Source organism: Sturnira hondurensis, unplaced genomic scaffold (assembly GCF_014824575.4).
Source record: "Sturnira hondurensis isolate 20B ecotype Veracruz unplaced genomic scaffold, ASM1482457v3 Scaffold0006413, whole genome shotgun sequence".
Taxonomy (NCBI): Eukaryota; Metazoa; Chordata; class Mammalia; order Chiroptera; family Phyllostomidae; genus Sturnira; species Sturnira hondurensis.
The window spans coordinates 22,204,157-22,228,902 of record NW_028079044.1 but is presented as its reverse complement, the minus strand read 5'-3'; the positions used below and the strand labels follow the sequence as shown (position 1 = coordinate 22,228,902).

The following is a 24,746-nucleotide window of genomic DNA, read 5'->3' as shown; positions in this document are numbered from 1 at the left end:
TAAATAACACTGCAGTGAACATAAGGATGTGTGGTTTCAAGTTAGTGTTTTTGGTTTCTTAGTATATATATTCCCAGAAGTGCAATTACTGGGCCAAAAAGCAGTTCCATTTTTAATTTTTTGAGGTAACTGAATACTGTTTCTACAGTGGCTGCACTGCATTCCCACCAACAGTGTACAAAAGTGCCCTTTTCTCCACATCCTCACTGAAACTTGTTGTTTGTGGATTTATTTATTTATTCTGAGGGGTGTGAGGTGATATCTCATTGTGGTTTTAATTTGCATCTCTCTGATGATTAATGATGTTGAATATTTTTAATACTTGGCTATCTATATGTCCTCTTTGCAGAAATGTCTGTTTATGTCCTTTGCCCATTTTTAATTGGATTNGCAATTACTGGGCCAAAAAGCAGTTCCATTTTTAATTTTTTGAGGTAACTGAGTACTGTTTCTACAGTGGCTGCACTGCATTCCCACCAACAGTGTACGAAAGTGCCCTTTTCTCCACATCCTCACTGAAACTTGTTGTTTGTGGATTTATTGATGATGGCCATTCTGAGGGGTGTGAGGTGATATCTCATTGTGGTTTTAATTTGCATCTCTCTGATGATTAATGATGTTGAATATTTTTAATACTTGGCTATCTATATGTCCTCTTTGCAGAAATGTCTGTTTATGTCCTTTGCCCATTTTTAATTGGATTGTTTGTCTAATGGTGTGGATTTGTATAAGTTCTTTATATATCTTGGAAATTAACCCCTTATCAGAATTATTATTGCAAGTATCTTCTCCCATACAGTGCTAATGTTGAAAGAAAGAAACCAGACAGAGTATGTACTATAGAATTACATCTACATGAAACTAGAACGGGCAAACCTAATCTTTGATAGTAAGGTCAGAATAGTGATTATCTTTAGGGGCTGATAATTTACTAAGAAGGACCATGAAAACCTTTCTGGGCTATTGGGAAATGTCCCATCTTGATCTCCCTGTGGTTATATGGTATGAAAATGTATTGAGTTGTGTAGTTAATATATGTGCATTTTACTATATATATGTAATATCTTAGTGAAAAAGAAATTTAAAAAATTCTGTGAAGTATCCATCTCCATTTACAGAGGAAGCACATGAGGCCTGTAGATGGTAAGTGATTTGCCTGTGTAACAGGTAATTGGTAACCTGGGGAAAAGGGCACCCAGGTCTTAGGGTTCTAACTCTAATGCTGACACCAGGTGTCCATGCTCTTTCTCTGAAGGTAGGGATAGTGCTACAACATTTTTATGTCAGTATAGCATCCAGCATAGTTCCTGTACTAATTAAGTAAACCATAAATATATACTGATTTGAAAAAATAGCAGTTACCTATTTGATGACAGTAGACACTAAAGTTCTTAATCATTAATGTTTATTTCACATCATAGGTCCTTTAATTTCTATTTAAGCTTTGTTTTTTTTGCCTCATGATATTTTTTATTTATTTTTATTTATTTTCTTTTAAAAATATATTTTATTGATTATGCTATTACAGTTGTCCTGATTATTAACCCTTTGCACCCTCTACCTAGAAGCCCCTACTCCCTCAGGCAATCCCCACACCATTGTTCAGTCCATGAGTCATGGTTAGGTTCTTTGGCTGCTCTATTTCCTATGCTGTATTTTTCTTCCCCATGGCTAGTCTATAATTACCTATTTATACTACTTAATCCTCTCACCTCTTATCCATTTCCCTCCAACATGTCCTGATTCTGGCACCCATCAAAGCCTTCTACATATCCATGATTCTGTCTCTAGCCTTCTTGTTTGCTAAGTTTGTTTTTTAAATTCAGTTGTTGATAGATATGTATATGTTGCCATTTTATTGCTCATGGTTTTCATTTTCATTTTTTTCTTAAATAAGTCCTTTTATCTTTTCATATAATAATGGTTTGGTGATGATGAACTCCTTCAGTTTTTTTCTTGCTGGGAAGCTGCATATTTGCCCTTCAATTCTAAATGATAGCTTTGCTGGGTAGAGCAGTGTTGGCTGTAGTTCTCTGCTTCTCATGACTTTGAATATTTCTTGCCAATCCCTTCTAGCCTGCAAAGTTTCTTTTGAGAAATCAGCAGACAGCTTTATGGGAAATCCCTGTAGGTAACTATGTGCTTTCTCTTGCTACATTTATGAGTCTCTCTTTATCTTTAACCTTTGGCATTTTAATTATGATGTGTCTTGGTGTGGGTCTTTTGGCATCCATCTTGTTTGGAACTCTCTGCTTCCTGCATATGCTTGTATATTTCCCTCAGCAACTTAGAGAAGTTTTCTTTCATTATTTTTTACAAATAGATTTCTGATTTCTTGATCTTTCTCTTCTTCTTTTGTTATCCCTATTATGTGAATGTTGTTGAATTGCTTGAAGTTGTCCCAGAAGCTGCTTACATTGTCTTCATTTTTTTGGAGTCTTTTTTCTTCTTGTTGTTCTGACTGGTTTAGAGTAAAATAGGTAAAATCAAGTTGTTTAGAGTAATCATTAAGCAGAAAGCTAGAAGAAATTGAAGAGCTCAATAGATGGAATTTTTAGAAAGGAGCTTATAGAGCAATTAGAGAAAAATGTGATAGATCTTAGACCCTATTTGTTAACATGGCATAGCATGAAGATACCGTCACAGAGGACCCTTTTGCTTTGACTTCAGGAATTGTGGCGCGGCACTGTGAGTCGGAGAGTCCTATTTGTGTAGTCCAGTCTTCTCCGGAGATTGGCCAGGTAGTGGTGCAGTAGGTTCATCTGAGGCTGGGTACTTGGAGTCCACATCACTAGAACATGAGTGTTTCTAGAACATGCTGGAAACTTTGTAGCAACCCTATAATTTCATTTTTAGGTGCTGAAATGTCTTAGTGTTGTTGTAGATAATCATATTTTAGTTTTATTAACTACTCTTCATATGTTCATATTATGAGTAGATAATATGAACATTAAAATTTGTGTAAGGTATAAGGTGTCACAATATGCTAGCATCTGTATATTCACCTTGGAGTTTAAGATAAAGGACTTTGCTGGTACCTTTGAAGTTCCCCTGTGGTCTCCTCTGCATCCTATTCCATTTCCTCCCCTGTCATAGTTGACACTACCTTGTATTTGGAGTTTATAATTCCCTTGACTTTCTTTTTTTTTATCTTTATTTTTTTAAAGATTTTATTTATTTATCTTTAGAGAGGAAGGGAAGGAGAGAAGGAGAGAAATATTAATGTATGGTTGCCTCTCGTGAGTCCCCTGCTGGGAACTGGCCTGCAACCCAGGCCTGTGCCCTGACTGGGAATCGAACCTCGATTGTGTGGTTCGCAGGCCTGGGCTCAATCCACTGAGCTACACCAGCCAGGGCTCCCTTGCCTTTCTTTACATTTTAACATATACATTTGTATCCCAAATAGCATCCTGTTTTATTTGGAATTACACTGCATGTTCTTTGAACCTGTGTTTTTCCCTTGAGGTGGTGGTCCTGAGATTCATGCTTTGTCATTGTGTAAGCTGTAAGCTATGTTGTGAACACAGTATCCCATTATGTGAACGTACAGGACTTTATTTCTGTAGTCTGATACTCGACATTTGGGTTGTTTCCAGGTGCTTACAAGCAATGCTGATGAGAACATTTACTTAAAATTTGACATTTAATAGTACAGCTTAGAAAGAGGAAGTACTGGATTTTGGAGGAAATCAGGTTTATTTGCATATGATAAGACATTTCCCATTCCTACAGGGAAATGTCTTCAAGCAGGACTGAGCACAGTGTAGACACTCTAGTCTTTTATCTTCAGATCTCTGTGAGTTATTCTCTATATTTGAAACAGTATAAGCTGGTACATTGTCAGTCTTTGACCATTCAGATGGAGGTTGATAATGTTTTGTAACCATACTAGAGTCTCTTTTTAAAAAGAGATCAGTAAAAGCCTTGAGACATAGGTGTTACAGAGCCTGGAAGCTGTCACTGAGTCCTTAATTTGAAGCATGACATTGTGCAGTGGTGCACTCCTAGACGGTGGTGTTCAGACCAGAATCAAGGTTGTCCTTTGGGAAGCTGACAGTCTGTTACAAATGTTAACATCCAGCTGCGGTGAGATGGAACTGAAGACTCATCAGGCACAGGCCCAGTTTCTGTGAGATGGGACTGGCCACAGATGGCACATGTGGCTTCTTGAGCAATTTCACTCAGACTGTGTCTGAGCCCATCAGAGTACTGAGTGGTAGGGCAGGTCAGCAGCAGCAAACCCTAGGCATGCAGGCTGTGCAGGAGCTTTGAAATCAGTTTCTGACAACACAGCCTCCCTGAGCTGGTAGGGTGCCCAAGGACTACCTGTGCCTCCTCAGCAGCCCCGACAGACCATGCTAAAGGGGAGCACTGTCTGGGGAGGTGGCAGCTGTGCTTCAGGATTCTCTACCCTGACCATGAGGCCTGGGTGTGGGCATGTGGTTGGGACTGCTGCTAGTGAGCATGGGCTCCAGGCTGGCTATGTGTCCCAAGGGCAGGACCATAAACAATGACAGACTGTTTAAACAGGTGCAGAGATGACAGACCAAACTTGCCTGTGTTCTGTGTGGAGGAGGTGGTTGTCTTATTATTGGTCATACCCCTGAATTGGGTTCCAGAAAGGCATTGATACATTATATATATATATATATATATATATATATATATATATATATATATCCTGGAAACAGGCAGGATATATATAAACAATCTATCCTTCATTAAAACAAACCAGTCAAAAAACAGTGGTTGCAGTGAAATGCTAAGAATAGAGCAGTGTAACATTTTTAGTTTTTTATTTTTTACCAGTCTCATCACACTTTTCTTTTATTGGCAGTATGCTTAAAGACTAATAATGCACTGGAACCAATAATATAATAATACCTTTACATTTGAAAATGCCTTATAATCAGTTTACTGTACACTATTTTCTAGTTCCTTCCCTGTGGATTTCTTTAACACCATTGCATCTTCATCTTTGTCTCTCCTCTGAGGGCCTAGCACAGCAGAGGCTGAATGCCTCCTAATGGGTGTTCAGTACACCACTGTTTGAATGGACTCCCAGGGTTCAGCTGTCAGTGTGTGGGAACCTCATAGTTAGACATACAAAGCGGGGCCACCAAAAAATGGAATTTATATATAAAAATCATGTATTTATTCTTACATGTTTAAACTTCAGTCACCTTCAGAGTACTCTCAGTTTATTGCAATACACCTGTTCAGACGTTTTTCCACTGCTCAAAACAGGTTCTGAACTTGTTGGTTTTGATGCCTTTTAGTGCTTCTGCCTTTTTTGTTTCACCTCCACGTCAGCAAAACGTTTCCCATTGAAGACTTTTTTCGTCCAGGAAAACAACAAAAAAAAATTGCTCAGGGCAAGATTGGGTGAATAGGGAGGGTGGGGTATGGGGATCCTGCTGGATTTGGTCAAAAACTGCTGAATACTCAGTGAAGAATGGGCTGGTGTGCTTGTAAATTACCCATCCTGAAATGGACAAACACTTTGAAAGAATCTTCAAAAATAATTCACTGAAGCCAAATGCAGCCTCTCACAACAATGCCAGCTGGTACACTGATACAGATGGGTTACTAGACTACTCACCTAGGGGGGAGAGCCTGTTCTACAAGGGGCCCATCCTCCAGAATATAATTCCAGGCTTTTGGGGGTCCCCCTTGGTACAGATTCTGCCAGCCTCTCTATGCTTAGCAGGTTCATGTAGTGGTCTAATTCCAACAAACTGAAGATAATACATTAGACCTGCAATATGTTGTCAGTATTTTTCCTTTTTTTTTTATTGAAATTTGCAACCCTCCTGGTTTTTTATCCAGTTACCTGTTTTGCTGTGTTCAATTGTGTTGTATACATTTGTCACTTTTTCTAGTACCAGGAAGAGAAGCTTCACGATGAATTAGTGAATTAAAAGCATGAAACTGGAAAGGGCATAATAATAGAAGTGTCCAATTGGCGAAAAAGGAATATACATATGGGATCTGAAGGGCTGCAGAGAGAAGAGATATGGAAACAGGCAGAGATGGTTCAAGGAAAAAGATTACACACATAGTGATAGAGCACCTCCAACACCCATAGAGATAATACTGTGCTGAGTAACCTCAAAATTTTGCTATTTGAAGTGGACATTTTTCACATTAACTGAAACAAAATATGCCACTTTGTGTGCATTGTTACATTTATATAGTCATCAAAAAATTTTAATGAGATATTACTGGCATAACATATTAGTTTCAGGAGTACAATGTAATGATTCATTATTTCTATATATTGCAAAATGGTCAAAATAAGTCTCATTAATGTCCATTACCATTCATAGTCATCAAAATTCTTGATTCACATTTAGGGACATGTATAATCTGAAGGATCCTGTGATTTTTGACCCCTTCAAAACATGAATAATATTTTTTAAATAAGTTACTTTGTTTATAAGATTTGATTTTTGAGTCCTGCCATTTGTAATTTATTAATGAAATGTTGGATTTTCCAGTACAGAATCAGAGAAAAGCATTATATTGCAAAAAAAAGTAAACTGCAAATAGACATATTTTTAATTCTTGTCATTTCAGCTTTTATGATGTTCTTTTTTAAAAAAAATAACACCCCACTCCTTTTTTAAAAAATTTAGAGAGAGAAAGGAAGACAGGGGAGAGAGAAATATTAACTTGTTCCACTGATTTATGCACTCATTGGTTGATTCTTGTATGTCCTCTGATGGGTGATCGAACCCGCAACCTTGGTGTATCGGGGTGATGCTCTATTGAGCTACTTGGCCAGGGCTGTTCTTTTTTGTTTGTTACTTATTCTTGGTTTAGGACAGTAATGAATAAACTTAATGGGATTTTCCATTACCCTATTAAGATGATTAGATGGGAATAGTTTGTGTTGCCCTTTGTTGGTGATTGATAGTTATTTTTATAAGATAATTGCTGCTATAATATTGTCATTTATATGTATTTAATAGCTGTATTAATCAGTATATTTTAAAGAAAATCACTTTTAAAAACTGATCTAATCAATATGGCCATGANAGGGCTGTTCTTTTTTGTTTGTTACTTATTCTTAGTTTAGGACAGTAATGAATAAACTTAATGGATTTTCCATTACCCTATTAAGATGATTAGATGGGAATAGTTTGTGTTGCCCTTTGTTGGTGATTGATAGTTATTTTTATAAGATAATTGCTGCTATAATATTGTCATTTATATGTATTTAATAGCTGTATTAATCAGTATATTTTAAAGAAAATCACTTTTAAAAACTGATCTAATCAATATGGCCATGAATTAGCAAAAGGGGGAAATAGATTGTTTTATGATTGTTCTGTCCTTCTTGACTTAATCGTTTTGTTGACTAAGGTAGTATTGAAATACCTTTGCCTTTGATTAACGTTTATTTTACTTTTCTTGTCAGAGCTCCACCTCAGATAAGGCGTCCCAATCGAGAAGTAAAACCTCTGAGGAAAGAAATGCCAGGAGCAGGAGCCCGGGGACCTGTAGGCCGAGCACATCCTATATCGAAGAATGAGAAACCCTCCACAAGTAGGGACAAGGATTGTAAAGCAAGAGGGAAAGATGAAAAGGCAAGATTATCTCTTTCTAACTCACTCACTGGAAGGCCTTTGGTGCATATTATAACTTTTATTGGCTTTTCAGAATATTCTGGTTTTGATGTAGAAGAGATTAAAAAAAGGTCTAAATTTAAAAGCTGTGTTTTCTTTGTATTTCAAAGACCATTCGGCAATGCCAGTAACTTCAGAACCTGAAGTTCTGAAGTTATATTTTTAAATCCTAATTTTTTTGGATTTTTTTTCTTCTTGTTCTACACGGATGTTTTTTGCTTCCTTATGTTCCAAATCATTGATTTGATTCTTGGCTTCATCTATTGTACAGTTGTTTCCCTGTGAGTTGTTCTTTATTTCAGTTAGTGTATCCTTCATTCTGACTGGGTCTTTTTTATGTTGCTGAGGTCCTCACTAAGTTCCTTAAGCATCCTTATTCCAGTGTTTTGAATTCTGCATCTGCTAGATTGCATATCACCATTTTTAAGTGTTTTTCTGGAGTTTTGATCTGTTCTTTCATTTGGGCCATGTTTCTTTGCCTCCTCATTTTGGTAGAGCTGTTCTGACTCCATGTCTTGGGGAGTGTGGCCTTAATGTAGCTGGTGTCCTGTAGGGTCCAGTGGCATAGCCTCTCCTGTCACCCAAACTGTGTACTCAGGGTGTGCTCTCCATGTGTGTTGAGTAAACCTTCTTGTTGTAGTGGAGCCTTGGTTGCTGTTGGCAGATCAAGGGGAGGGATGTAGCCAGGCCAGTCGCCTGCAAGGACTGGCTGTGACCACTGACCACCGACATCCGCAGAGGGTCAGCTGTGCAGGAGCAGGGTGGTGGTGCTCCGATGTGGTCTGTAGCTGTCCATTGGTTGTGTTGACCCTGGCGTTTCCCAGGTGATGCAGGCAAAGATCAGTAGTCCCCACCTGTGTTTTGCCCTGTGCACCTTGCCTAAGCAGTAGAGCAGTCTGATACGGCTGCTGCTTGTTCTGGGCTTGGAAATTCCCAGGTGCAGCCTATCTGTGATTCTAATCTGACTGCTGCTCAGGCTCACTGTAGCCAGCTGTTGCTTGCTTGATAGGATTTAGGAGCCAAGACCAGCCCTTTTTATGGAAAAGCAGCTTGGGTGGGCCCATAAATTGGGTGTGGTGGAGCATCTGTGGATCTCCAATGTGGTTGTCACAGTGTTAGCCAGGTTGCTGGCATCTCAGATGATGGCACCAGCCTATTGGCTCTATGGTGGGAGGGTTGAGCAAAAGGACAATGAGCTCTGCTCACCCCGATGCCAGACACTTAAGTCTCTCCCTATATACCATTGGTGCTGGAGCTCAGAGGGAGTGAGTCTGAGTGGGTGGGTCTGCATGTGGGTTTCCCAAGAGGAAATTCTTAGGGCTGTAGCAGTCTCCTCCACCAACTCAATATTCTCTGGTTTTTGCAGTCAGAAGTTGTGGGGACTTATCTTCTGGCACTGGAATCCTGGTGGGGGGGTCTGGTGTGTGTGTGGGGGGGTGGCTGGTGTGGGTCTGGTACTCCTGGCTCCCTAGATATCCCTCCTGAATTTTTATCTGCATGGGTGTGGAGCCAACCTGTTCCACATCTGCACCCTTCCTACCAGTCTGGATGGATGTGGTTTCTTCAGTTCCATATTAGTGAGACTTCCATTCACCTCGATTTCTGACGTTCTTGAGTAATGGTTGTTCTATATTTTAGTTGTAATTTTGATATGGTTGTGCAAAGAGGTGAGCCATGTCTGCCTACTTCAACATCTTGAACACAAGCACACTGAGTAGTTCAATTCATGAAATACTAGATTCAAGACATATTCTACCACTCTAACTCACTAGGATAGTGCAAGTGAATTAGATTATTCTGTAATTTGTTGGAGCTACATGCCATAAAAAAGTGAGTGATTCTATTTCAGATCCTTTTCAGGATTGTGAGGAATACTTACTACATTAATTTTTCCTGCTGATAAAATTGAACTGATTCTCCCTTATTATCAAAAGCCACATAAATGGATACTTTAAAATCTGTGTATTATGTATCACCTTTGTTCCTTACTCTGTTCTTCATTTAGTGCAGCTAACCTTATTTTTATTTTTTAAATTATATATTATTGATTATGCTATTGCAGTTGTTCCAGTTTTCCCCTTTTCTCCACTCAGCTCAGTCTTGCCCTGATCCCTTAAGCAATCCCCACACTGTTGTCCATGTCCATGGGTCATGCATATATGTTCTTTGGCTACTCTATTTCCAGTGACTTTATGCTGCCATGACTATTATGTAATTATCAATTTGTACTAAATCCCTTCACTTTTTTCACCCATCCCCTCAACCTCCCTCCCAACTGGCAGCCATCAAAACTTTCCCTGTATCTATGATTCTGTGTCTCTTCTGCTTGTTTGTTTAGTTTTTTTTTTTAGATTCACTTGTTGGTAGATATGTATTTATTGCCATTTTATTATTTTTATTTTTGATCTTCTTCTTAAAGAAGACATTTTAACATTTTATATAATGCTGATTTTGTGCTGATGAACTCCTTTAGCTTTTTCTTATCTGGGAAGCTGTTTATCTGTCCTTTGATTCTAAATGATAGCTTTGCTGGATAGAGTTATCTTGGTTGTAGGTCCTTGCTTTTCATCACTCTGAATGTTTCTTTCTGGCCTGCAAAATTTCTTTGGAGAAATAAGATAACAGTCTTATGGGAGCTCCCTTGTAGGTAAATAACTACTTTTCTCTTGCTGCTCTTAAGATTTTCTCTTTCTATTTAACCTTTGGCATTTAAATTATGATGTGTCTTGGTGTGGCTCCCTTTGGGTTCATCTTGTTTGGTACTCTGTGTGCTTCCTGGACTTGTATGTCTGTTTCCTTCACCAAGTTAGGGAAGTCTTCTGTCATAATTTTTTCAAATAGGTTTCTAATTTCTTCCTCTTTCTCTTCTCTCCTGCACCCCATGATGTAAATGTTGGTACACTTGAAGTTGTCCTAAAGGCTCCTCACACTGTCCTCATTTCTTTGGATTCTTGTTACTTTTTGCTGTTCTGATTGGTGTCTTTTGCTTCCTTGTATTGAAATTGCTGATTTGATTCTTGGCTTCATCCATTATACTGTTGATTCCCTGTAAATTGCTCATTTCAATTTAGTGTATCTTTCACTTCTGACTGGATCTTTTTTATGCTGTTGACTTTCTCACTAAATCCATTGAACATCCTTATAACCAGTGTTTTGATTTCTTCATCTAGTAGATTGCTTGCCTCCATTTTGTTTAGTTCTTTTTCTGGAGTTCTGTTCTGTTCTTTCATTTGGGCCATGTTTCTTTGTTTCCTCATTTTGGCAGCCTCCCTGTGTTTGTTTCTATGTGTTAGGTAGAGCTGCTATGTCTCCCAGGCTTGTTAGAATGGCCTGATATGCAGTAGTAGCTGTCCTGTAAGGTATAGCAGCACAGCCTCCTCTATTACCCAAGATGAGTACTGAAGGTGTGCCCACTGTGTGGGTTGTATACACACTTGTGTTTTAGTTGAGTCTTGATTGTTCTTGGTATGTTCAAGGTCAGCCACCACCTGTATTCTCCTTGGGGTCACACAGCATAAGCTACAAAGCAGTCTGCAAATGGCTGCTATTTGTGCTGGAGTAGTAGGTTCCCAGGCAATACCAAGCAGTGAACCAAGGCTGGCTGCTGCTAGTGCCAAGCCTGGGGCAACTTAGCAAGAGGTATGGGGTTCTCTGAAGCCAGATGTTTTTGTTTGAGAGAATTTAGGAAAATCTGATTGGGCCAAGACAATATATTCATATGGGAAAGCCACTGGAAACAGCTTGAGTGGGCCTGAATGTTGGATAGGGCAGGAACTCAGGGAATCACCAGGGAGGGGCAAACTATGTAAGCCAGGTGGATGGAGTCTCAGATATGGCACCTGCCTGCTGACTAAGTGGCTGTGTTCGGGGAGAGCTCAGAAAAGGACTAGTGGCCTCTGCTAGCACTTCTGTCTGGGAGAAAGCTACTCCCAGCTCTTGCCCTGATGCTGGGCAATTTAGTTTTTCCCTGTATGCCTCTGATATATTTCAGTCTGCTGACCCCATACTGGAGCTCAAAGGAAGTGAGCCTGTGTAAGTCCGTGCATGGACCCTTTATGAAGAACTGCCAGGGAGTTTAGCAGTTATAGCCTCAGTGCCCTCTGGTTTTTATAGCCAGAAGTTATGGAGACTTCTCTTCCTGGCACTGGAACCTTGGGCTGGGGTCCCTGGTGTGGGGCTGGGATCCTTCACTCCTGAGATAGCTATCCTTATTTTTACTCAGCACACATGGGTGTAGGATCAGTCTGTTCCATGTCTCTGTCCCTCCTATCAGTCTCAATCAATGTAGTTTCTTCTTCAATTCCTGAGTTGTAGCACTTGCATTCAGCTTGATATCTGAAAGTTCTGAGTGATGACTGTTCTATAGTTTAGTTGTAAATTTGATGTCTTGGTTTGCATTTTAGAGAATAAAGTAGTAGTAAAATCTATCTATTACTCTGCTAGTAGCTTTCAGGTGAATTTTTAGAACTGGGTGAGGAACTTTCAGTCTTTCCTTAATTTCACATAAACAAGAGCAGGACCTTGGTTATGGGTGCTTCCCTGTTAGACACCATTCAGAGTGATTAGGCAGTAATTCATGAAAACAGCCCCATGAGGTCTGGACTTGTGTTACCCCCATTTTACAAATGAAGAGACTGAGGTCCAGAGAGCTATATAAACCTGCCCAGGGTCATAGACTAAGGAATGGAGCTTGGAGGGGAATTAGGGAAGTCACAGATCTTTTTTCTCCTCATTGTAGGACTTTTCATATTATGCAGCATCTCTACCAAACTAGGTTAAAAATCTGGATTGGATTTAAAAGAATCCCAATGTTGATTAAGTCATTGTTGATTAAGTCAACAATTAAGTCAATGTTGATTTTAAAATGTGATTGTTAAGCAAAGAAGAAAACAATCAGAAAGCATTTGTTGAATGTCGAATAAATTATTCTGGGGATTGAAAATTGTTTTTCCCATGAAAAGTTCCAAATAATTTTTTAAATCTTAGCAATTTTTTCATTGATGTCTAAGTACTCAGAAAGCTATATGTCACTGGAAAGTAAGCCCTTTATTATTGAAAACAAAACAAAACAAAACTGCATTTGTTTGACAGTAATGCTGAGTTCACAGACATTTTCAGGAATTATGGCAGTATATGTAAAAAACTTCAAAAAGGGCCTACACAGGTTCACTGTCTCGAGGAAAGGTGCCATCTGTGGCTGCTGCTTTATCATCCGGCTCACAGCACTAAACTAAAAGTCCAAAGGTCCCGGGAATCTTGGGCAAGATCTATAATTTCTCGTGTCTTCACATTTTTTTTACATCTATTAAGGTGAATGGTAGTACAGCAGCATCTTTAAGACTCGGGACCATGACACAAGATAATAAATTCATTTTAGATCATTAGCTAGTATACACAAGCATATAATAAGTGACTCAGGAAATGAAGGGACTACAATTTTTAAAAAAGCTCATGGGAACTTTATTAGAATGTGAAAGGTGTACTTAATTATGATTATCATAAACAATAAAATATTCATTAGAATCTAGAGTCTCTTAAACTCACTGAAGGCTGTGAGAGAGTTTGAAGTAATTTAGGTGAAATTGACAGATACGCACTGCCATTGAAAGCTAATTTGAAAATGAATATTGGAAGGATCCTCAGAGATATTGTAGTCCCCAGTGTTGTTGGCTTTTCAAAATCAGTTTTGTGTGTCGCAGCTAGCTTTAAAAAAAATGAAATAGAATAGTAGTTCCTGAAAACCCTTCCCCGCATTGTGCCCTCCCCTCTGCCCTATGGCTATTGTTAGATTGTTCTTAATTTCAATGTCTCTGGTTATATTTTGTTTGCTTTTTTCTTTTGTTGATTATGTTCCAGTTAAAGGTGAGATCATATGGAATAGACTAGAAAGTTTAGAGTGCAATGCTCATAGTAAGGACAGTATTATTTTGAGAAAAAATTTAGTCGTGTGAACATATATAAAACATTGTTTTATAATTTATTGCTTATTTAATTCCTGAAAATTTCTGTGAACTTGGCATTCTTTTCCCTGTCCTATGTATGAAGAAACTGAGGCATCAAAGTCATAACTGAAGTATATGATGGAACTAGGATATAAACTCTAACTCCAATATCTAAGCTTTTAGTCCTTATGCTATACAGCTTCCTGTTTGAAAAGGCTTCCTATTCTATTTTCATTTCTCACAAATACTTCTTACAAGTACCAGTTCATTTTCTGAAAGTGATTAATCTTTTTTCTTCTTCTTTTTAAAAATGCTGACAGACTTCAAGTTTGGTCCAAGTTTAAAAATACTGTTCTTCATTAAGTAAGAATTACTTTGTATAGTGATGTGTTTTTCTGTCTTTATAGTTTTTCACTCCTGATGCCTAGAGTTACCATCGGCCAGTTTGTTGCTCTCCATTTACTTAACATACCTTAAGTGCATACTTTGTGTAATACTTCTAGCATCTAGGAATATAAATTTTAATAAAGTGTGCCTCCTGGCTGAAAGCTGATTATTTTCCTATTGACTAGAGGGAATCAGATGAATAAATTAACCTTTACAACTATATTTTTCAGTCTTATTTGAATGTACCTGGGAAAATTTGCTATATATTACTTTATTATTTAAGCTTAGAGTCAGTAGAGAAATATACATAGAAGTAACAGATGCATTTTTTTTTATTTAAAAGGGATAGTTTATAAAATACTAGATAGCAGAAGAAATGTTTTTGTGTTGTAACCAAAAATAAATTTAATTCATTCAACTCTGATTCTCAAATATTTTTAAGACTATAGCTTTATGGTTAATTCTCAGTGAAATGAGCTGTGCTTCCATTATGATCTTATGATGAAAGCTGTATTTATTTTTAAGGAGAATTCAGATAAAAGTGTGATAAATTATATTTATAGAATTAATTTAAAGGTATTAAACTTAGAGGACTTAATTTCACTGAAATACATGTAACATGGGCATTTTTGAATATTTTTCTTCTTGAGTAAGTCTAGGAATGCCTGAAATGAAGGGATGTTATAGACTGGATTGGAGTATTCTTTGAGAGCTGTTGGTCGGTGGTTATACACATGAACAGTGACTGTAAAATTTTTTTGATAAAGGAAAGTACATAAATTACAAGGGTACTATTTGATGAATGATGATCATCCAACCACTAGTATATTGGGAAATGATTAATAACTTTTTCTGAAAAATAAAAGTGTGTATGTTATACACACACAAATACATATTCTCACATCAGTTTTTCATACATTTAACTGATACAAAGAATGTGTAGCATGTAATTTACAAAACATTAAATATACAATACTCTAGAGTCAGTGGACTCTCACAGGATGCCTTTGCTCAACCCTTGCATCTGTAGCCAATTAATGGCCTTGCAATGGACAGATGAATAGGAATGTTGTTCTGCCATTAATGTTGGTTGATAATTTGTCTTTGTGAATAAGATGAAAGTAAAACAACAGAAACGTGTTGGAACTTCAGTCGTATAGTACTCACTTCAATTTTGATGACTCAGATAATTTTCAAATACTGAAAAGGTATTTTCTTAATTTTTTGTGCTATTTACAATGTAACAACTAGAAATGAGACACTTGAAAGCAGCGGTCCCCAACCTTTTAGGCACCAGGGACGCTTTTCATGGAAGACAGTTTTTCCATGGACCGCAGCAGACGGGGGTTATGTGGCAGGGGAAGGGGATGGTTTCAGGATGAGTCAAGTGCACTACATGCAGGCTCACCTGCTGCTGTGGGGCCTGGTTCCTAACAGGCCTTGACCTGTACTGGTCCAGGACTCAGAGGTTGGGGAATCCTGCTTTGAAGTTTCATCTGCTTTATTAATATTTTCCTTGTTACTTTCTTAAGTCTAGACAGTTAACAATAAATCAAGCACTGATTTGTAGCATTTGCTGATTTCTAAGGAGTAAATATTGTATCTTGGTGTGTCTAATATGCACCCATATTTTTGGTCCAAATGGTTGGGGAAAAAACCTTTTGTCTTTTAATTCAGTAATTTATTTATTTATTTATTTATCTATTTTAATGTATTTTTTATTATGCTATTACAGTTGTCCCATTTTTTCTCCCCTTTACTCCCCTCTGCCTTACTGCTTCCTCCCACTATCATTCCCCCACCTTTAGTTCATGTCCATGGGTCATACATATAACTTCTTTGGTTTCTCCCTTTCCCAAACTGTTCATAACCTCTCCCTCTCTATTTTGTATCTACCATTTATGCTTTTTATTCTCTATACTTTACCCCCATTCATCCCCCTCCCCCTCCTCACTGATAACTCTCCATGTGATCTCTATTTCTGTCAATCTGTTCTTGTTCTAGATGTTTACTTAGTTCATTTTGTTTTTTGTAAGTTCAGTTGTTGATAGGTGTGAGATTGTTGTCATTTTAAAGTTTATATGTTTGATCATCATCTTTTTCTTAGATAAGTCCCTTTAACATTTCATAAAATAAAGGCTTGGTGATGATGAACTCCTTTAACTTGACCTTATCTGGGAAGCACTTTCTCTGCCCTTCCATTCTAAATGAGAGCTTTGCTGGATAGAGCAATCTTGGATGTAGGTCCTTGCCTTTCATGACTTGGAATACTTCTTTCCAGCCCCTTCTTGCCTGTAAGGTCTCTTTTGAGAAATCAGCTGATAGTCTAATGGGAACTCCTTGGTAGGTAACTGTCTCCATTTCTCTTGCTGCTTTTAAGATTCTCTCCTTATCTTTAATCTTGAGTAACGTAATTATGATATACCTGGTGTGTGCTTCCTTGAGTCCAGCTTCTGTGGGACTCTCTGAGCTTCCTGGACTTCCTGGAAGTCTATTTCCTTTGTTTTTGTTACAGAATGAAGGAGAACTTTATTATGTTTTCAAATAAGTTTTCAATTTCTTGCTGTTGTTCTCCTTCTGGCACCCCTATGATTTGGATGTTGGAATGTATAAAGGAGTCCCAGAGATTCCTAAGTCTAACCTCATCTTTTTGAATTTGTTTCTTCATTCTGTTCCAGTTGAATGTTTCTTTCTTCCTTCTGGTCCACATCGTTGATTTGAGTCCCAGTTTCCTTCCCTTCACTGTTGGTTCCCTGTATGTTTTCCTTTATTTCACTTTTCATAGCTTTCACTTTTTCCTCTATTTTATGACCATACTCAATCATTTCTTTGAGCATCCTGATTACCAGTGGTTTGGACTCTACATCTTACAGGTTGGTTCTCTCTTCATTGCTTAGTTGTATTTTTTTTGGAGCCTTGATCTATTCTTTCATTGGGCCATTTTTTTTGTCTCTGCACTCCTGTTATGTAGTAAGAGGTAGAGCCTTAGGTATTCTCCAGGGAGGGGCAACCAATGTTGCTGTGTTGTGGCACTCTATGTGGGGGAGGGGTCTGAGAGGAAACAAGGCTGCTTGCTCAGCTTTCACTAGGCTTGCAGTCACTTTCCCTGCTACCTGAAAAGGAAATTGGGTCCTTCTGGTGCTGATTCCCAGGTGGGTGGGTTTGTGTATGTTCTAAGACCCTGTGGGTCTCTCCAGTGAACTCTCCTGTGAGGCTGGGAGTTTCTCCTGCCACCTCAACCCCCACAGGTTTTTTCAGTCAGAGGTTTTGAGGCTTTATTTCCCTGTACTGGAACCTGGGTTATGTAGTCTGTCTCGCTTCCCAGTTGTTCCTCAGGTTTTTCTGCACACAAATGTGGGCTTGCCTGCTCTGCCAGTTGCTGCCTCTCCTGGTCTGTCAACTGTCACATTGCCACGAGTTCTCTCCATCCCAGCTGCCCATCTCCACCCCTACCGGTCCGGATGAATGTTTCTTATTTAACTGCCTGGTTGTCAGACTTCCATACAGCTCAATTTTTCTGTCAGTTTTGGTTATTTTTGTTTTTAAATTTGTCGTTGCCCTTCTTTTGGTTGTGCGAGGAGGCAAAGTGTGTCTATCTATGCCTCCATTTTGGCTGAAAGTCCTCAATTGTTTTATTTATTTATATTTAGATACTTGGGTTTTTTTATTCTAAAGGAATTTTAGCATTTATTTTTGAGCATATTTTTGTACAAGAAATTTTATGTAACAAATAATTAGAAAACAAAAGAACAAATACGAGGTTCAAGAAATTTTATATACCAGTAATTGGTATATTTTATATACCAATTTTATATACCATTTTATATACCAATATTTATGCATCATAGAAGGCTAAGAAATCTTTGTCACTGTCAACATCAGAAGTATCTACATTGCTTCTTCAATTTCTACGTTGCTGTGTCTTCTGAAGAGTCACTTTCCTCGTCCCAGTAAATTCTTCATCCTCAGTTCCATCCATAACATTGCTGATGCCCCCTTTTCTTCATGACACTGTTCCACAGTCTTAGGATCCAATTACGAATGTGGGCAATGGATGCTTTCTTGATTCTGCCTGTAGGTCTTAAATCATTACCAGCTGACTGCATCCATGATTTCCACTCTTTCTTCATTAGAACCTTAAAGAGCTTGTTTATCCATACATCAAGAGGTTACAGTTGGCTGGGTAACCCACCAGGTATCACAGCAAGTTGGGTTTTCAAGTCCATTGGGATTGTTTTTGGACTTTGTGTAACATGGGCTTTGAAGTGATCAAAAACAAGCAAAGCTGGAGGAGCCCTGGTTGGTGTAGCTCAGTGGATTGAGTGCGGGCCTGTGAACAAGACCATTGCGGTTCGATTCCCAGTCAGGGCACTTGCCTGGGTTGCAGGCCAGGTCCCAGCAGGGGACACACAAGAGGCAACCATACGTTGATATTTCTCTCCTTCTCTCCCTCCCTTCCCCTTTAAAAATAAATAAATAAACTTAAAAAATATTTAAAAACAAAACAAGCAAAACTGTTTATTTTTGGTTTGGGGGTTTGTTTTTTATTTTCAGTAATCCTCCAGGCCTTCATGATCAGACTTTGTTACCAGTTTTTCAAGCCTTCTTCATTCATCTGTCTATTTTCACACTTGTGGACAATAACTCCACTCGGAGTTTTTTCTTTCAGAAACATCTTTCTTTTAAAGATGATTATAGGTGGTAGCTTTGTCCCATCTGCACAACAGGTTAGAACAACAGTGAAATGTGTTTTCTCATGACCACTAGGTTTAACGGCCATAGCCTTTGTTCCCTTGACATTCACAGTTCTGTTGTGGATGCCATCAAATGTGAGTGGGGCCTCATCCATGTTAGGCAGTTTGGGACAGCTCAAGGTTATAAGTCTTTCAAAGATTGATGACATAAGAATGAAATTCCAAAACTTGATTCCCAAAGGCTGCTGGAAGTTTTGGGCCAAGTTTCATTCGTGGTCTCATGCTCAAATCTTCTCTCTTCATTTAGCACCATTTAGGTATCCCTGAGAAATCATTAATGTTTCTTTCTCATGCAATTCTTTTCCTTCTTCTTGTGTCATCTTGGTTGAAACAGAGATCCTAGTTTGACGCTGCTCCAGAATCCCAGTCTTCATCTCCTGCCCCACCTCCGGCCTCTTTGGAGGTTTCCCTCTCACTGCCTTCCTCTGTCTTGGTATCTGAAGAAGCTTTTCTTCCTGTTGCCTCACAATATGATGACCCTCTCTATGGGAGGAGGTCCAAAGGGTCTCTCGGAAGCTCTGTTGCTGTGGTTTTTAGCATCTTTAATAGCTTTTAGCTTAAAGCTTGAAGTGTATGAAAACTGTTTTGACATTTTCCAAGGGGTTTTCCAATAATTTATCCTGCCTAAAGTGTGTGAAGAGAAATGTTGCGCTGTTCACCCTATGGTAATAAAGTCAGCATCACCTGTCTTATCAAGTGCATACCAATTGGTATCATGTATCTTATCAAATGGATACAGTCAACATCATCTGTCTTACTCTGTGGATAACAATGTTTGGTTTATTTCATTGAATCATTTGCCGAAACTGCTTTCATTGAAAGTTTGCTGTAAGTTCAACAAAACCAATGATCCTACTTCATGCTATCATTCTGTATATGAATATCATTATTGCTTTCTAGAGTTACACTTATAATGCATAAGTATAAATAAAAGAATTAAAAACATTTGTATAGATACAAATTAGTCCTGGCTATATATAATGTGCATCCTTATTTTTTCCTAAAAATGTGGGCAAAAGAGGGGGTGGGATGGGATGGGAGCGAAAAACAGAAAACTGTACTTAAACAGCAATTAAAATAAAAAATTTTGAGGCAAAAAAGTGCACATTATACAGGTTAAAATGTTGTACTTCCAGTCTCATTGTCTCATTTCAGGCTACCCATATGATGTCACTGAACTTTAGATAGAGATACAGTGGGCAGCAGCCTACCATTCTACAGTGTTTCCACTATAATAATACAATAGACCCAAGTAACCTCACATGCGTAGGTTTCAGTTAAATCATGAGAGATGAAAAGTTTTGAGTATTTATTTTACTTCTGTAATATAAAAGTATTACTTTTGTTTTTGATATAATTTACTCTAAGTGTGTGTGATTTGATTTTTATTAATGGCTATGTTTCACAGCTGGCTCACAGAATTCCTTGAAATTTAGTAATCAGCCCTTGCAAACCAGTAAAAGCCAGCTTGAGCACACCAGCGCATGTAAACCCTGTAACTACCATGTAAATATGTAACTATCACTCAGGGTAAGGACAGAGCACTTGGCTCTGCAGAACCCTTATTCATGATCCCTCCCAATCCCGGCCACTTTCTCCCCAAAGTAAACACGGCCTTACCCCTTCCTTCCCTAAGTAACCTTATTGTGATTTCTCATACCATATATTAGTTGTGCCTGTTTTGAAGTTGTATACAGTAAGTGTTCTTGTTGGGCTGGCTTTTTCATTCAATATGTGTAAAGACTCTTCCGTGCTGTTGCATATATCTGAAGTTTGTTTATTTTTATTGATATGTAGCATTATGCCACAGATAATCTGTTTTACTGTTGATGGATATCTGGATTGCTGTTAGTTTGGAACTATTATTAGTAATGTTGCTTTGGGTAATTGTATGCTTCTTCTTTGGTGTAATGTGCGTGAGCATATACCTAGGAGTGGAATAGATGACTCATAGGATATGTATATGTTAAACTGTAGTAGATAACACCAAATAGTTTTCCAGAGGGTTTATACAGATTTCTCCTGCTACCTGCAGAGTATGAACCTTCTAGTTGCTCTACATTTTCATCAACATTTGATATCGCCTGTCTCTTGTGTTTGTAATCATATCTCATTGTGATTTAGCCAGCATGTTAACTCTTACTGTGAATTACCTGGTAACTTACGAGGTTGAAAGATCTTTCATGTGACTATCATCAGTGATTCATTTTTAAGACATACTGTATTCGGTCTTTTGTACAGTAAACCACTCCACAAATTCTCTGATGGCAGCTCATTTATAGCGTTGGTTTTTGCTTTGACTTTGTTTTTTCACCTTATTGCGTTAGATTATAGTAGTAGTTACTTACTGTTCTGTCCCTAATTGTTTCACTTATTTATGTGTTGTGTTCCTTCCCGTGACTGTATGCCTCATGAGGTCAGGGGTTTTTGTCTGTTTAGTTCGTAGTTATTTCTCAGTACTTGGAATAGTGTCTGGCACATAGTATTTGTAAATACTGTTGAAAGAACACATATGTTGATAAAGATTGAAGAATTCTGTGGATTTATTATTTCAGTGTAAATGTATTTTGTATTAATACTTCAGTGCAGAGCACAGCACTGAAATTAAAAAAGCACTGTTTTGCATTTATCAACCTGTCTTTCTTTCGTAAAATAATAAAGTTTTAGAGTGGTGTGCAGCTTAGAGATCTTGTCTAACTTTTCCCGTGTGTGCTGCTCATACTGGGGTAGGAGTTCACAGTGTACAGCAGGATGTCATTGTGTGCTGGGTGGTTGAGGCACTGATTCTGGAGCCAGACTGCTTAGGCTCTATATGTGTCCAGGAGCATTTTACTTGACCTCTCTGTACTTTAGTTTTCTCAGCTATGAGATGGAAATAATAAGAGTCCCTACCTCATAGGACCTTTAAAATGGTTACACCAGGCACTGAGAACAGTGCCTGGCACAGAGTAGGCAGTGTTCAAGTGTTTGCTATAAGGTAACAGGAAAGTGGGGAACTCACACAGACATGATACAGAATGCAGATCACTTTTTTAAAAAAACAGAAATGATGAGATTTTCAAGAAATTTTGCATGTTCTTTGGGCAATTGAAGCAGAGGAATAAGTGGGCAAATGGAGGCAGTGGCTTTATAGAAAGAACCAAAAGTCAATTATAATTAAGCCTATGCACCCCTAGTTAAAAATAAAAACCACTGTGGTTTTAATTAATTAATTAATTTATTCATTTATTTTTATTTTTTAAATATATTTTACTGATTATACCATTACTGTTCTATTCCCCCCCTTCATTCCCTTCCACCCTGCATACCCCCTCCCCCACCATTCCCCCCTTTAGTTTATGACCACGTGTCTCAAGTTCTTTAGATTCTATATTTCCCCTAGGATCCTTGCTCTCCCCCTATCTATTTTCTACCTACCATTTATGCTACTTATTCTCTGTACCTTCTCCCCTCTTCTCCTCCTCCCACTCCCCTGTTGCTAACCCTCCATGTGATCTCCATTTCTATGGTTCCACTCCCGATCTGCCCTCTTAGTTTGTTTTTGTTTTAGGTGTGGTTGTTAATAACTGTGAGTTTGCTGTCCTTCCACTGTTCATATTTTTAATCTTTTTCATAGATAAGTCCCTTTAACATTTCATATAGTAAGGGCTTGGTGATGATGAACTCCTTGAATTTGATCTTATCTGAGAAGCACTCTATCTGTCCTTCCATTCTAAATGAAAGCTTTGCTGGATAGAGCGATCTTGGATGTAGGTCTTTGGACTTCATGACTTGGAATACTTATCTCCAGCTCCTTCTTACCTGTAAGGTCTCTTTTGAGAAATCCACTGACAGTCTGATGGGCACTCCTTTGTAGGTGACTGTCCTCTTATGTCTTGCTGCTTCTGGAATTCTCTCCTTCATTTTAATCTTGGCTAATGTAATTATGATGTGCCTTGGTGTCTTCCTTCTTGGGTCCAACTTCTTTGGGACTCTGAGCTTCCTGGGTTTCCTGGAAGTCTATTTCCTTTACCAGACTGGGAAAGTTTTCCTTTATTATTTGTTCAAATAAGTGTTCCACTTGTGGCTGTTCCTCTTCCCCTTCTGGTACCCCTATTATTCAGATGTTGGAACATTTAAAGATGTCCTGGAGGTTCCTAAGCCTCTCCTCATTTTTTTGAATTCTCGTTTCTTCCTTCTTTTCTGTTTGGTTGTTTCTTTCTTCCTTCCACTTCCTGGATTTGAGTCCCACTTTCCTCTCCATCACTATTGGTTTCTTGTGCATTTCCCTTCATTTCAATTAGTTTACCCTTCATATGTTCCTCTAATTTGTGGCTAAAATCAGCCAATTCTGTGAGCATCCTGATCACCAGTACTTTGAACTGTGCATCTGAAAGACTGGCTGTTTCTTGGTCACTTAGAATTATAGGCTCTGGGGCTTTGAGCTGTTCTTGAGTCATAATGTTTGGTCTGTTTGCACCTGTTCTGTTTGAGGGGCGGAGCCTTAGGTGTTCACCAGGGCTGGGTGACCCAGTCTCTGGGTTGTGACACTGTATGTGGGGGTGGGGTCAAAGAGGGGCAATGGCGGTCCGCTCTGCTGCTTCCCACCGCTGGGGCCTGCGTTGTCTGTCTCACTGTGCATGAATGTGTGACTGCAGTCAGCCTGCCGCCCTGCACCCTCACTGGGTTCGCTGCTGGGGCCTGTGCGGTCTGCCTCACTGCTCACTCCTTTGCTGGTTTATCTGCGCACGAATGTGGGACCATGGTCAGCCTGCCACCCCACGCCGTCACTGGGTCCACTTGATGCTACCCCAGCTGCCTGGGCGCCTGTGGTTGGGGGATCCTTCCTGCCTGACCCTGCTCTGCTGCTGGCTCCGCCCCTCTTACCGGTCTAGTTGAATGGTTCGTTGTTGTCGGACTTCTGTATAGTTCAGTTTTCTGTTCTTTGGCTGTGTCTTTGTTTACTAAACCTGTGTTGTATTCAAACTTGGTTGTGGGAGAAGGCACAGTGTTTCCACCTATGCTTCCATCTTGGCGGAAGTCCTAAGAATATTCACCTATTCTTAAGCGCTTTCTCTCCAGTTAAAGCACAGCCTGGCCTCGCCTCCTCTCTAATTTAATACGAATATTTCCGTTTGTGCTCAGAACCAACCCCTTATTTCCCCCACCTTCCCAGAAACCTTACACTACCGATTATTTCATTCCTCTTGTATATTCAAACTACCCATCTCAAATAATCTCCCATTACCTTTTAAATGTGCTCATCCTGACCATTAAGCACACGCACACACACATACACACCATTCTTATTAGGTCTGAACTTCTACATTCAGTCATCTCCATTCATTTTGTTGATTTCCCAATGTAAGCATATTAATTAATTAATTATTTTTACTTACAACGTGACTTTATTTAATTCTTGTTCAAGTACAGTTTTCTGTCTTATATTCCCAGCCCTGCCCCCCCAGTTCTCCCCACCTCCCTACCATTTCCGCCCCCCACCTTAGTTATTGTCCATGTGTCCTTTATACTTGTTCCTGTGAGTCCTTCCCCTGTGATTATTATTTTTAGTTTTCCTAAATTAATTTTAAAAAATAACCTCACCATTTTTATTTGAGAAAGTCTTTTGAATCTCCTTTGGACTTAATTTATATTCACGTCTCATCTCTACCTCTGAGGAACTTTGAATTCTAGGGCCGTAAATTGACTGTCTTATTCCCTTGTTTCTGCTTCTGTGGATGGAGAAGCCTGTCTTTGGGTATAGCAACAGGCTTTTATTTCTTTGCATCTACATTTCTATTCACCTATCTTGCCACACAGCTGCCAGAGAGCCATGTAAAAATGTAAAGAGATCTTGTATTTCTCCTGCTCATCCCATTTCAGAAATTTCCCATGTACTCAGGATAATAAATCCATACCTTTTCCCATGGCTTCTGGGGGCCCAGGTGAGCTGGCCTCTGCCGGTCTTTATAACCTGTTCCTATTAGCCACACTGACCATTCAGTGCTTTCATAGCATTTCACAGTTTATAATTCTGTGTGTTTTGGGTTTAT

The 24,746-nt window shown here is 38.8% G+C and overlaps 1 protein-coding gene across 1 annotated transcript in view; it reads left to right on the top strand.

Annotated features, from left to right (window-relative positions):
* Positions 1 to 24,746, top strand: part of KATNAL1 (katanin catalytic subunit A1 like 1) — a 135,133-nt gene that overhangs the window by 77,025 nt on the left and 33,362 nt on the right. Inside the window, exon 4 of the mRNA XM_037048221.1 lies at positions 7,424 to 7,592. Coding sequence (XP_036904116.1) covers positions 7,424 to 7,592 — 169 coding nt within the window. The remainder of the gene's footprint in view (positions 1 to 7,423; positions 7,593 to 24,746) is intronic.